General features: G+C 45.1%; 3 protein-coding genes across 3 annotated transcripts; 2 read left to right on the top strand and 1 right to left on the bottom strand.

Annotated features, from left to right (window-relative positions):
- Window positions 1-2,572: 2,572 nt before the first annotated feature.
- N7446_010609 (DNA-binding domain-containing protein) lies at window positions 2,573-4,183 on the top strand (the record flags this gene model as incomplete). Its single annotated transcript, XM_058519352.1, has 2 exons — window positions 2,573-3,304; window positions 3,671-4,183. The coding sequence occupies 2 exons, from the start codon at window positions 2,573-2,575 to the stop codon at window positions 4,181-4,183; spliced, it is 1,245 nt and encodes a 414-aa protein (XP_058368190.1).
- Window positions 4,184-4,955: 772 nt separating this feature from the next.
- Window positions 4,956-5,285, top strand: N7446_010608 (ankyrin repeat domain-containing protein; the record flags this gene model as incomplete). Its single annotated transcript, XM_058519351.1, has 1 exon — window positions 4,956-5,285. One exon carries the CDS (start codon window positions 4,956-4,958, stop codon window positions 5,283-5,285), a length of 330 nt encoding a protein of 109 aa, XP_058368189.1.
- A 1,213-nt stretch (window positions 5,286-6,498) lies between these two features.
- On the bottom strand, window positions 6,499-7,212 carry N7446_010607 (uncharacterized protein; the record flags this gene model as incomplete). The annotated part of the gene is made up of 1 exon (XM_058519350.1): window positions 6,499-7,212. One exon carries the CDS (start codon window positions 7,210-7,212, stop codon window positions 6,499-6,501), a length of 714 nt encoding a protein of 237 aa, XP_058368188.1.
- Between the last annotated feature and the right edge of the window lie 7,002 nt (window positions 7,213-14,214).

The following is a 14,214-nucleotide window of genomic DNA, read 5'->3' as shown; positions in this document are numbered from 1 at the left end:
GACATCGAAGAGAGAAGATATACAATTGACAAGTCAACCGAAGGTGGACAAGGAAGCGGAATGGTTCATCATCTTGAGGATACTGTGGAGACTCAGTCTTCAGTGGGCATAACCTCTACTTTCCCAGTACATGAAAGTAGGCAAGATGTGCAGATCGCCCCTTCCTCGAAATCTCAGTCCCCTGCCACGAATCATTCTGGAATCAACACCCCTGATGGCGGAAAGAGCGCTTCAATGCATGATACACCGCTAGACACCAGTATCGGCGAATGTCAAGTTCCTACAACCGGATTGGTTACCAACAACACAAAATGCACCCAAGAGGCTACGCCAAACGGCCGAAAAGAATCAAACCGCGCCCAGAGCCCCCATGGTATTCGAATGCAAAGCCAAGAGAACCTGTTTTCGGATACATACGAGACGTTTGAACCTGCAAAATCGGAGAGATCTACCGTACCTGAGCAAGCCGAGGAAAATAATTTCCATAGCCTATCAACGGCGGGTAGCTCCAGCGCGAGAGATCATCCATCTTCCCAAGCATTAAACCCACTCGTACCTCAACATTCCCACGTGGACCGTTTATCTGGGAACTCTGAACCAGGTTCTGAGACCGGAGACAATCTGTCAGCGACTATCCCCTTTGGTGCCGAAGGCAACATGCCTTATCCTGATGCCGCGACCACCCCTGCGGGGTCTTTCGAGCCACCTAGAGTAGAGGAGGCAGGAGGGAACAACGTCCTCACATCGAGAGTCATAGACAACGACACGACACAACGTGTCGTGGGTGCCTCTACCAGCGACGTGGGTCAGGGTGAGAGTAGCGAGCCAGATTCGACCCCTAGAGGCTCATCTCTAAATGAGGAGATGCCGCAAACCACCGAGGGGAGCTGTGATAGGAGCCATCCGTCTACTGATTCAACGAAACTTGCACCACATCACACCACCGTATATCTACATAACGACCATCCACAACATCAAAATGTTCAAGTACATAACACGGCCATGGAGGCAGCGACTAGAACCTCGGATGGCTTAGACCTAGAGCCGGATCCACCCAGCCAAGTTACTGTTGAGCCCCCCGAACCCCGTATTCCTGACCAAGCAAATATCGGCGTAGAAGCGCGCTTCAATCGACCAGTTTCCGAAGAGCAGATGCTTGACGCACAGCTATCTAGCGACGATGATCACGAGATGGAAGACGTGCCCACAGTGTCTAGTCTCGCGAAGGTGGCGGGCCATAAGCGCCGTCCCCTCGCCGAAAGACCTGATTCACCGATACTCCAGCAGAATACGAATACTCCTCATAAAAAGCCAAAGTTCGAGCGACAATATTTGATATTGGATTTAGATTGGAGCAAAGAGGACAACGTCTTCCGGGTCAGCAACTACGAGTTTCTGGCGAAAAATGAACTACCGAACGCTATCGAGTCTCGCCTAGCTAAAGACTTCTGCTTCTACACTAAAACACAAAAATTTATCCCGACGAAACACGTTTTAAAAGAACTCTGTCACTCTCACACCATGCTCGCATCAAAGGTTTGGATGCAGTATTTAACACAACAAAACCACAAACGGATAACACAGGAAATTCACAGGATTGAACGGAACGAAAGGCGAAATAGAAGAAGTTGGGAGAAGAAGTTAGGATAAAAATCTAGTAGAGTAATATGACTAAATGGTTATATAACTACAGTAACATGACTAGAGTAATATTACCACAGTAATATTGCTAGACAGGTTATATAACTACAGTGATATTACTAGAGTAATATGACTAAATGGTTATATAACTACAGTAACATGACTAGAGTAATATTACCACAGTAATATCGCTAGACAGGTTATATAACTACAGTGATATTACTAGAGTAATATGACTAAATGGTTATATAACTACAGTGATATGACTAGGGTCGCATAACCGGACTAGTAATATAACCATAGTCATATGACTACGCCCGTCAAATGACTAAGGTGGTAATATGACTATAGTCATATTACGGACCTAGTATTATGACTATCGTTGTATAACCAGGCTGGGTATTTCACTATAGTCATATCACTAAATCCGTCATATGACTATGGTTATATAACCAGGGTAATATTACTAAGGTAGTCATATAACTGCCTTAGTCATTCGGCTGTAGTCATTTAACCATAGTCATATTACCGTATGTTTCTTTCGGACTTTTACAGCAAATTAGTGCCATAATTTAGGCACTAGGGTCTGTTTTGTGTTTAATTTTCTTTGTTTTCCGTTTTGTTTTCTTTCGGGCATCTGACCGAAACAGCTACACCCTATTTTTAACACCAATTAATTTTATACGAAAATTCTGTGCTTAATTACGGGCATATCAAAAACTGGGTTAAATTCCGTCCGGCTCGGTCGGGGTACCATTTGTGTTTTGACCAAAAATGGTTTTCTCGCTTAATTAACCGGCCCTTACATTTTTTACAAAAATTACAGACCCTCCTAGCGGAGGGTCTGCCACCCATATGAAAGGGATCACCCAAATGACAGATTTTTTTAAATTTACCGTTTTCACATTGATCCTCCACCACGCAGCCTAACATGCCTAAAACCAATAAAGAAATAGAGATCCAGATTGAGAAAGCAATGGACTCTCTCTCTGAGCAATCTAAACCCAATATTGCAAAAACTGCGCGAGAATTCGCGGTCCCCGAAGGTCGACTCCGACGGCGATGGAAAGGTGGAAAATCGCTTTTTCAAAGAAAACCCAATGGCCGGAGGCTTAATTCCATACAAGAGCAGGCTTTATGTGAATATATCAATTACTTTGATACGGTCGGAGCCTCGATAAATCGCCGTCAAATTGCTATTGCAGCCAATTCAATCCTCGAAGAAGACCACCATGACGAGAGCGAACCGCCCCCTCAAATCGGCGACCACTGGCTAAAACGTTTTCTCAAACGTAATCCTGAGTACTATGTACGACGGAGGAAGGCTCTTGATGTTGAAAGAAGTGCTGCACTTGATAAATCTGTTGTTGAGAGGTGGTTTCAAGACTATAAACAAGTGGTGACTGAGCACGGTATATGCCAGCAAGACATCTACAATTTTGATGAAACTGGCTTTCAAATTGGTGTCGGACGTGATCAATTTATCATTACTAGACATCCAAAAAAGAAGCTATTCAATGGATCTATCACAAACCGAGAATCTGTGACTGTTTTGGAGGCTGTTTCTGCTGATGGTTTTGCCTGCCCGCCGCTTATTATTCTAAGTGCAAAGCAAGCCTTAGCACGCTGGTTTGATGCTATTAAGGAAGATGAGCATCTAGCTGTCACTGACACCGGCTATATCAATGATACCTTAGCATTCCAGTGGATTCAGCTATTCCATAAGTGGACTATTGGCCGTACACTAGGTGCAAAAAGGCTTGTGTTATGCGACCGTTTTGGAGCCCATATGACGCGTCAATTCGTCCAATTTTGTGAGAAGAATAATATCATTTTATTCTTTTTACTCTCGCATACTAGTCATGTATTACAGCCTCTCGATGTCGGAGTGTTTAGTGTTTATAAACACTGGCATAGTGAGGTTGTCGAGGCCGCAACAATGACTGGATGCCGCAAGTTCTCAAAGGATGAATTCCTACATTCCATAGGGGAAATTCGTCGAAAAACCTTCAAACCGCATACAATTAAGCTTGGATTTAAATTGACAGGCCTTTGGCCTATTAATTCTAAGCTTATTACCGACGAATTAGAGTCATACGATCCATACTATGACAATCTATACCGGTCGAATACACCATCAATAAACTCACAAAACACTGAGTTTAGCACCCCAAAAACCGCTGAAAAAGTGAGAAGAATAAGCCTACGGCTTAATCAATATGATCCTACAACTCAGCATTTCAAAGAGGGGTTGGCAAAGCTTGCAAAAGGTGCCGAGGCGCAGGCTACTTTAGCTCTCCAGCTACAGCGGGAATTCGATCGAACACAAGCTATCATGGGAGCTCGCCACGCCCGGTATGATGCATCTCGCCGTCATGTACGGATTACCGGCATCATGAATTCAAACCAGCTCAAAGAAATAAAGCGAAAAGAATATAAACTGAGCGAAAAAGCCGATCAAGAGAAAACGAGGCGGAAGTGGAAGAAGGTATTGGTCGAAATCAGGAAGCATGGAAGGGCCAAAAAACGCAGTGGAAATTAAATTGCTTTTGTATTCTAGTAGTAAGTTGACTAATTCATCTATATCTCTTATTAAATTAATTAATTTACTATGTGGTGGTGTAGTAAATTGAGGTTAAAGTAAAATGTAGGAAAAATCTGTCATTTGGGTGATCCCTTTCATATGGGTGGCGGACCCTCCGCTAGGAGGGTCTGTAATTTTTGTAAAAAAATGTAAGGGCCGGTTAGTCACGATCGTTCCAACAACCGCTAACATAAAACGATAGGACCACAAGCCGAGACATATTTATTCAAAGCACCCTTCACCGATAATGAGGTGTATCAAGAGACATACGATCTCAAAACGTCTCGACGCTGAGTTATTAAACGCTAAGTTGCTAGATCCCATTCCAAGCAAATATCAGGATACCGCACGCAAACTACTCAAGGCAGGAGCCGATGTCGACACTGTCGACACGTGCAACTAGGAAATTGGCTGGTATCTTCACCACAAAGCTTTCCAAACCGATTCTTCGTCACCCAACGACAGCACTTATCCGGGGCCAAATAGTAAAGACGATTTGGGTGATGAACCATTCTGTCCTCAGTTTGGGATTGGTATTACACCGCTGCAGATTGCGATACTGTTAGGCAACCAGACCTTGGTAAACCTACTGCTAGAGAACAAGGCCAACGTACATCCAGCCCATGGGTATAGCCCTCTGGTAACCGCTTCATGGCTTGGGTTTCGAGACATAGTTACTCTTCTTCTCAATAACAGAGCCGATGTCAACGTCGGTGATGATAACGTTGGAATGCCACTCCAAGCCGCGGCAGCAAAAGGCCACACTGAAATCGTCCAGCTGCTATTGGATAACAGGGCAGATATTAACGAAACAAGTGACCCCTACGGAACCGCCCTCACTGCGGCCTCCTGGCACAACCACATTGACATTGTGGAATTGCTTCTAGCTAATTCAGCCAGCGTGAACTTCCGATACGGAGTAAGTGACGATTTCCGGAGTCCGCTCGCCGCCGCCGCAGAAAGAGGAAACTTGCAAGTTGTCCAGTTGCTACTGGCAAAAAAGCGAATGATTATGTGGAAAAACATACTCATGACAGCGCTATATGGCTTGCATGTATGAGTAGGACGGATCTTAGGGAGCCTATCCTCCGCACGCTTTTTAAAAGAGTCATCAATACTAATGTTGATTGGAGCGAGTTGTATGAAGCAATCACTGTGGCTGTACAGTTAGGTAAAGGCTATAAGTCATAATTGGACAGGCTTCTGGACAGCCAACCCCTTCTTGACGCTATTTTTGCGGACGAGGGGCCTGCATGGGCTACAGAAGCTATCTTTCGAGAGGTTAAGCGAGGGTATCGTCGTGGTCGTCTTTGCGTGTCCTTATCATGTCGCTCGTGTGATAGAGGTAATCGATCATCGAGACTTGGATGCAAGGGTCAACTGAGTTTTCTTTAGTCTTGCTGAATGGCGAAGCTATAGGACAAAGATGCGTCACACATAGCCAGTGGTCGAACGTGGTAAGAGCCTATTCACAAGGTTAAGTCACCTACGGTGGCTTAAATGATAAACTAAAGAGTAATGGGAAAGTTGCGATCACTTTATTGTCAGTGATTTGGCCGAAAGTCTAACCTTGGGATACGGTTGCCAAGGAAAAGAACGCGCAAGCTGATGATGTGAGCACACGGCAAGTTGTTTGTCTAAGAAAAGCTTTAGGATAGGTGAGTGGCTAGGGTAGATTTTTGCAAAGGATCAACTGTAGGACAACAGGTTTCACTCAATACCGCGCCTACTGTGCGGGCGGCAAAGGGCTATTACGGTGCACTTTGCAATAAAAGTCAATCAAATTGAGCACGGATCGGTTGAGTAATTGAGCTTTTAAAATGGTGGGTTGAAAATGGTAATTATTATAGTGTCTTGGTAACATAAATGCTAGCAGACATGCAGCGCAACGGGCGCTTCAAAAGAGATACCATGGGTTTACCAGACCATTTTGAGCCAAGACGCAGACCGATCAGACGTATATCTCTATATATAGTGTGTTCTATTTATTCTAACGTATATGAGGTGCCAAAATAAGGCGGTGTGCCGAAACATCACATAGATACCTTCAGCATAATTGAAAATAATTGTAGGCAAGGCAGCTTGGATTATCCCCTGCTTCTCACGTTCGACACCATCTAATTTAGGTTAATGATACAGTGTGTTACCGACAGGCAAGGCGGGAGCGGCAAAGCCGAGAGTCAGTATTAAGGTTCACCCGAGATACTTTCAACTTAATAAGCGTTTCGCCCTACACTGCATGGAATAACATGACATGTCAAGTCATGACATAATCAACTGCTCTTGCCCATGTCGATTTTGACACGCTTACCAGTCGGGATAAGGGTAAACGCTGCGGTAGTATCACTCGCTGGTCGCTGCGCGGTGCACTTATCGTACCAAACACACGTCCGCTTCTCCAACACTTCAACAATTCGCGGTGCCAGCTCAGCTTCATCAAAACTGACTGACACTGTCGTATACCGGCCGTGACTATTGTCAAAAAAAACACTTTGTGCACCAGTGAGCTCAATCATATCTCTCTGCCACGCATTGAGAACGCTTCTGTCTCTCACCGGGTCGATCCACGCGAAGTCAATTGTTTGTGAGTCCTCCCCATGATCAACCTTTGCTCGGAACCCGGACAACTCCTGTGCATCCGCTAGGCTTCGCTGCCCCGCTGGTCGCTGCGCGGTGTACTTATCGTGCCAAACACGGATCCAGTTCTCCAACACTTCAACAATTCGCGGTGCCAGCTCAGCTTCATCAAAACTGACTGCCACTGTCGTAAACTGGGTGTTACTATTGTCAAAAAAAACACTTTGTGCACCAGTTTTCTCAACTATAAGTCTCTGCCACCTATTAAGAACGATTCTGTCTTCCACTGGCGGTATCCACGCGAAGTCAATTATTCGTGAGTGCTCCCCACGATTAACCTTTGCCCGGAACTCGGACAATTCCTGTGCATCCGCCAGGCTTCGCTGCCCAACATCGTGAGTTGCTGTCATAACTTTTGACGATTGTGACGTATTATCTAATACGTTGCCACAAAGCTTGTTCAAAATAGAACATATTTTTGATTTTCCCATGATGTTGGTTTTTATGGAATCATGGGGGAACCAATCTTTTATACCATCGGGAACTTACTGCTTACGTGAAGAAATGAGGAGCACTAGATCAGTTCAATATTTATTCTATTTATTCTATTTATTCTATTTATTCTATTTATTCTATTTATTCTATTTATTCTATTTATTCTATTTATTCTATTTATTCTATTTATTCTATTTATTCTATTTATTCTATTTATTCTATTTATTCTATTTATTCTATTTATTCTATTTATTCTATTTATTCTATTTATTCTATTTATTCTATTTATTCTATTATTCTTCCGTTAACCAGAAGTGGAAGATGAAATCGTACTCCATCAGTGTTGGTATCACCAGCTAGGTACTGTGTACACAGTTAAGTGGACAGTGGTTATGCTTCCAAAGCAAAAGTCAATTTGATTCATGTAAAAATAGATGTGTCTCCTCCTAGGTCAAGGCCCAATACCCCTGAATCCATACGGCGGGAGCCGTTGCTTAGCAAGATTACGTACAACCTGTCTTTGCTTATTCTGACGGGAGTATATGTCCCGACAATCAGAAAGCTCTCGCAACGATGCCGAATATCGAGCTCGGTAGCAAGATGTTCTCAATGTGGTTGTGCCAGGAGGCCGCAGTGATGGCGGTTCGGTAGGTGTCGGGACATATACTCCCGTCAGAATAAGCAAAGACACATTGTACGTAATCTTGCTAAGCAACGGCTCCCGCCGTATGGATTCAGGGGTATTGGGCCTTGACCTAGGAGAAACATCTATTTTACACGAATCAAATTGAGTCTTGCCTTGGAAGCATAACCACTGTACACAGTACCTAGCTGGTGATACCAACAGTAGGGGTTGCTTTTTTTATTGATATCTGCCCCGTTATCCAATAGAAGCTTGACGATTTCAGTGTGGCCTTTTGCTGCCGCGGCTTGGAGTGGCATTCCAACGTTATCGTCACCGACGTTGACATCGGCTCTGTGGTTGCACAGTTAGGTAAAGGCTATAAGTCATATTTAGAGAGGCTTCTGGACAGCCAACCCCTTCTTGACGTTATTTTTTGCGGACGAGGCACCTGGGTGGGCTACAGAACCGATCTTTCGAGAGGTTATGCGAGGGTATCGTCGTGGTCGTTTTTGCGTGTCCTTATCATGTCGCTCGTGTGATAGAGGTAATCGATCATCGAGACTTCGATGCAAGTGCCAAATAAGTTAGCTTTAATCTTGCTGAATGGCGAAGCTATGGGACAAATATGTCTCGCATATGGCCAATGGCCCTCTAAATTCGAACATGATGAGAGCCTTTCACAAGGTTAAGTCGCCTACGGTGGCTTAAATGATAAATTGAAGGGTAATGGGAAAGTTGCGATCACTTCATTGTTCGTAATTTGACCAAAAGTCCAATCTTGGGATACGGTCCCCAACTGGAACAACACGCAAGCTGATGATGTGAGCAAACGGCAAAGCTTTAGGATCGATTAGTGCCCAGGGTAGACTTTTGCAAAGGATCAACTGTAAGACAGCAGATTTCATTCAATACCGCGTCGCATTGGTACTGTACGGGTAACAAAGGGCTATTACCATAAATTTTCCAATAAAAATCAATGAAATTAAGCACGGATCGGTTGAGTAATGGAGCTTTTAAAATGGAGGGCTGAAAATGGTAATTATTGTAGTGGCGAAGTAGTAATACATTAGTGGCTTGATATCATGAATGCTTTAGCAGACATGCAGTGCACCGGGCGCTTCAAAGGACATATCTTAGGTTTACCTGACCATTTTCAGCCAAGACACAGACTAATCAGAAACATGTTCCTCGAAATATAACTTAGTGTGTTATATTTTATTACATTCCCTTAGCAACCTAACAGTAGAATAAGACTTTGACTCATCTGCCAGCGATATTACATAATGATTTACATGCATTGCATGCGGCCGAAAGGATCTGCATTTGGATTCTCCGAAGATACTTTTCATTCTAAGTGGTAGACTGAGGTCTTTACATCCCTCGCTGCTATTCTAAAGCCGTTTTTGTCTACCTTCACGACTTTAATATTTGCTTCACGACTTCTTCATGCCCGCCACGTCTTGCTATATCTACCAGAGCCTGACCTAGTGTCGGGCCCCCGTCGAGTATCGCTCCCAGGTCCACGCCCCTGTCAAGGAATAATTGTACCACTGCCACTTGCCCATTCTTTGCTGCCGAGTAAAGTGGTGTCTCACCCATCAGATTAATAGCCTCTGTATCCGCACGCCCAGTGTCGAGTAATAGCTTCGCTACTTCCACATGCCCATGCCTCGCAGCTGCCGATAGCGGTGTCCCAAATATAGAGAAATCCGCGTCTATATCCACCTTCCCAGTGTTCAGGAGTAGCCGCACCAGAGCTGTGTGGCCAAACTCTGCGGCGATATATAATGGCGTCCGACCGTTATGTATTTTCGCGTTCACATCAATGCATACTTTCTCGAGTATTATCTCCGCCACCCCTTTATGTCCATACTGTAAAGCTTCGAACCATGCATTTGTAATATCATTGTTCGTTATCAAAATAGTTCCCTCTCTCGTCACTGTTTCGAAAAACCTTTTGGCTGTAGCTGAATTCCCACTCACAGAAGCCCGTATTAATGCCGAGGATCCAAGATATCGAGCATTATTCCAATATAAAGAGCGATTCAGGCCATCATAAAGTTGCCGACTTCCTTGGGATAATGAATTGACGTCGCTTTCCGTTAGAAAATCCGCCAATCCTGATAACAATTCCATGGGCAGATCGAGGAGGCCCTTCTTTGGTTCCATGTTGACAGGATATTGCTTCTCGACTAAAACGAAGAAACCACTGTGGTAAACTGGCGGTAGTTATTATGCAGATCGGGTTTGTTTATATACATCAAAAGTAGACCACTCGTAACATTTATTGCGACATGGACTATTTCGGGAGCCGCAGGCTTCGGTAGCAGCGCTCTAGGTGTGCTATTTCCGTACTAAAACTTTGAGAGCCTGGATTACAGTCGCGGGATATAGCTCACTGGCAGTACTGTATATAATTTGCAAGCTCTTGACATTCGGAATACAGAGACAGTTTTTATTGCAGGACCCTATGAAGCCAAATCTATGTGCCGTTGTATTCTAGGTTCAACCCCGTCAGCGGCCGGGGATAGCCATTACACTCATCACCACAGGTCGCACTTGAATCCCGGCACTCTAGAGACGGGGCGTAACGGACACACCAATGCAGTCTTTCGGAACACTGCGAGCGAGGTCTAAAATGCCAAGTGTCGCTCCATTGTCTCACGCCCGGGAGAGGTAAAGTATACGCATAAGAGGCGATAGAAGTTGCTTGTCAAAATTTTGCTGATTATTCTACTAGGGCAAACTTTCAACAATACATCCCAAATAGCGGGCGGCATTACCTCCGTTCGTAGCTCCCAAGCAACGAGTACCAACGCAAATCCGTTAAGTATTACTGGCAAGGGTCAATAAGGTATGTCGTACCCCCAGTAAACTCAAACTGGGGGGTGTAAAAGTAAGGAAGTATCTGCAGATATCAAGGCGATCAAGGGTAGAAAGTTCGATCTCATCCGTGTTTACTCTACTGACGCTAGTACGAGGACAAATGAAGGTAAAAAAAAAAACGTATGATCAACCAATCGAGATCCCGAAATATAAAGAACAACTAAAACAAGAGCAAAAAGCCACAGAACAAATAAAGAAAAACGACCCGACCCACCTATGGGGCCCGCGCGCCAGATAGTGGAGTTCGGCGCAGGTTGAGAAGGGAAAAATAAAGCGTCATGAAGCTTAATCTTTTGTTGGGTGGCACATAACTGCTAACTGTTTGGCCAAAGTGGTTCCTTTAAGAAGGCCAACAGAAGAAAAGAAATAAATAAATAAAAAGAATAGGGTAAAGAGAAAATAAACAAAGGGGACTGATACAGACACCCCCTTTGGATGCTAACACCCCCCCTGCCTGGACCCTCAGGCATCAACATTTTTCTGCCGGCAGTATTTCCTGCTGGCACCATCGATTCGAGGTACTTCCATTTACTATACAGCCCCCTAGCAAAATTAAGTCACCTTCGTACTGTACCATCGACCATGTCAACTGCATGGCACTAGTCCCGAATAGGAAATAGATGCTGTTTTCGAAAACTCTGCAGAAATGAAGGAATCCAGCTATTCTGGGTCAAATTTCTTGATAAATTGCATGAGAATTGTGAAGAAATTGAGTAATTTGCATTGTATCAGTCATTTATGGAGCTCCCCGACGCTTCCTGAGGCGGTCGGGCCAGGAATCCTCGCGCTGGGCCGTATATGAAGCTATTCCTATGCTCGGCGAAGCAGGATTGCTCGCTGGCGATGCCGTATGAGCTTCCTGGGCCGTGCATGAAGCTATTCCCACCCTGTTATCTCCCTGCGATGCCTGTTGTGTCCCTCCACGTCCTCTGCCACGTCCTCGGCCGCGTCCACGGCCCGGTCCACGGCTCCGACCACCTTCCTGAGAAGCTTGTTGAGCTTCCTGGGCCGTAGATGAAGCTATTCCCACCCTGTTGTCTCCCTGCGATGCCTGTTGTGTCCCTCCACGTCCTCTGCCACGTCCTCGGCCGAGTCCACGGACCCGTCCGCCTTCCTGAGATAGCATGAGCTCGAAGCCGGAGGGGTCTCGCTGGGTGGAGGTGTCTTCGGTGCTTGCTTGGGTGCTTGCTTGGGTGCTTCCGCCGCCGCCGATGAAGTTCCTAGCGCCTCGAGGGCGCCCTCGCCGGCGCACTTGGAGAGGATCCTGGAGTAGAAGTAGTGGGTTAATAGGAGGTGCAAATACACTGTATAAATGCCAGTGTTGATGAAATAACTCAGGCTCAAAGCTCTTCTCCTCTTCTTCGTACTGTATGATAAGATGAATGCATGGAAACCCTGCCGTATTCAGCGAATTACAGCGACAAAATGGAGGAATTGGCGGCTTCTCATCGCTTGCTGGGAGATAGCGCTTGTAGACGTCTTTGGTATGCTCTATCGCCTTAGCCGAAATTCGTCCAACAACCAGCCGAAATAGCTGCTTCCAGCGGGTATCGGTAGACCTCCTGATCTTATCATTCTTGATCGTATCGGTGACCTTCTTGAATTGAAGCTTTACAGCATTCTCAAAGGTGCGGAGAACAACCAGTAGATCATTTGTTGAGACTTGAAGGTCCTGCTTAAGCAGCCAGTGAGCTCCTTCGGTCCGAGATGTCGAGATTTCATTAAGATGAAGGTATTCGGACGTGTATTCATGAAGGAAATACTCGGGGCAGTCGTCTAGCCATTCACTCCGTAGGTAATCGAGTAAAGGCGCAAAAATTGGCACTTTGTAGCATTCTTGAAGCTGTTTCCATCTCTCCTGTCTCTCTTCCGTAGTGATTGCGTAGACAATACGTATCCACCGCTTCAGCATCATCTTCCACGCTTTATCGACCATTTCTCAAAGCTCTCGGTTTCTATCTGCCTTTGTCCGATCGTGTGAAGAAGCCGAGGAAGGATTCAGTAGATCTTCAGCCTCCTGCCGAGCTTTTGCGAGCTGCTCAGCGAGAATCGGACGAGCTTTCTTCATGATATTCATGTTGATATGCCAGAGACAAATCATATGTTTTGTATCAGGAAAAATGAGCTTGATAGCCTTCATTAGCGCTTCTTCTTTATCGGTTAGGATCGTCCGAGGTAGATCGAGGGTAAGGGACTCGAATGCTTCCGCAAGACAGCTGAGTATCACTTCGTAGCTATCCTGCTTCTCATCCTTCATGAAGGCGAAGCCGACGTAAAAGCTTGATCCAGTAGCAGCAAAACCAATGATATCGAGCAAGGGAAGGCCGTATCTATTAGTTTTGTATGTAGAATCCATTGAAATAACCCATGAATTGGTCCTAAGCATCGCAATACTCGATTTATGCATACAAAATAAGGCAGTGACGTGATTCTCATCATCTACCTCATGCTTGAAGATCCATTCGCCATCGCGCGGAAGCTCTATCAAGAGAGCTTGAAGCGGCGTACGGCCAGCAAGGAATTCAATATGAAGCTTCCTCCGAAGGTTGTAGACGTCTCGGGCCGTAAGACATGAAGCCTGATCCTCCTTTCGAATGCTAGTGAGGATATGACGCGTAGAAACGCCCTGCGCAAGCTGCTTCTCAATTTCAGGCGCTTTTTTAGAGAGCTCATGCTGCCGGTGAGCGATATGAGTAGACGTAGGCGAGGGTTCATGATTATGGTGCTGGTTCTCCACGGTAAGCTTCCATTGGCTTTCTTGAAGCCGTAGAGATATCCCAAAAGGGCAATCAATTGCTATTGAAGTAGTCTGTCGCCTTCGCTCAGGGCCATCATCAGGCCGCGCTCGAAGAGTACGACCTCGGTCACTAGGGCTCCGAAAGGAATATGATTATTTGTGAATAATCATGAATATCTGCGAATATGAATTAAATGAATTGAATAATATGAATATGAATAAGCCCTCTATTCATATTCGCATTAATCATGAATAAATGAATAATTCATATTTATCCCAAATACGCAGATCCCATACATTACCATTCATTTCATTACATCCCAATACATCAATAGGGTTCATCATTTTGTTCTTACGCAGCGTAATAATACGAGGCTTTGAAGTTTGAATTACCAGAAATTTATGCTTGATACCGTTCTCTCAGTAGCATCAACCATCGCATAGTCTCTGCGTTTAGGCAGTGTCTTCGGAGACCCAACATATCTCTGGCATTACTGAATTCACGTTCAATACCGACCTCTGCTGAGGGGATCGATAGGTAATCGCGAGCGGCTTTTGCCATTAGAGGGAAATTAAATTCGTTGGCCCTCCACCATTTCAGGACCCATTCTTCGTCCGCATCGCCGATCATATGGTGGGACCAGCTGACCGGTGGTGAGTCCAAATATT

The sequence above is a fragment of the Penicillium canescens genome, assembly GCF_028828765.1.
Source record: "Penicillium canescens strain IBT 15451 chromosome Unknown utg000007l_segment0_segment0, whole genome shotgun sequence".
Lineage (NCBI taxonomy): Eukaryota > Fungi > Ascomycota > Eurotiomycetes > Eurotiales > Aspergillaceae > Penicillium > Penicillium canescens.
Note: the sequence above shows the minus strand (reverse complement) of the source record. Positions and strands in the feature narration are given on the sequence as shown.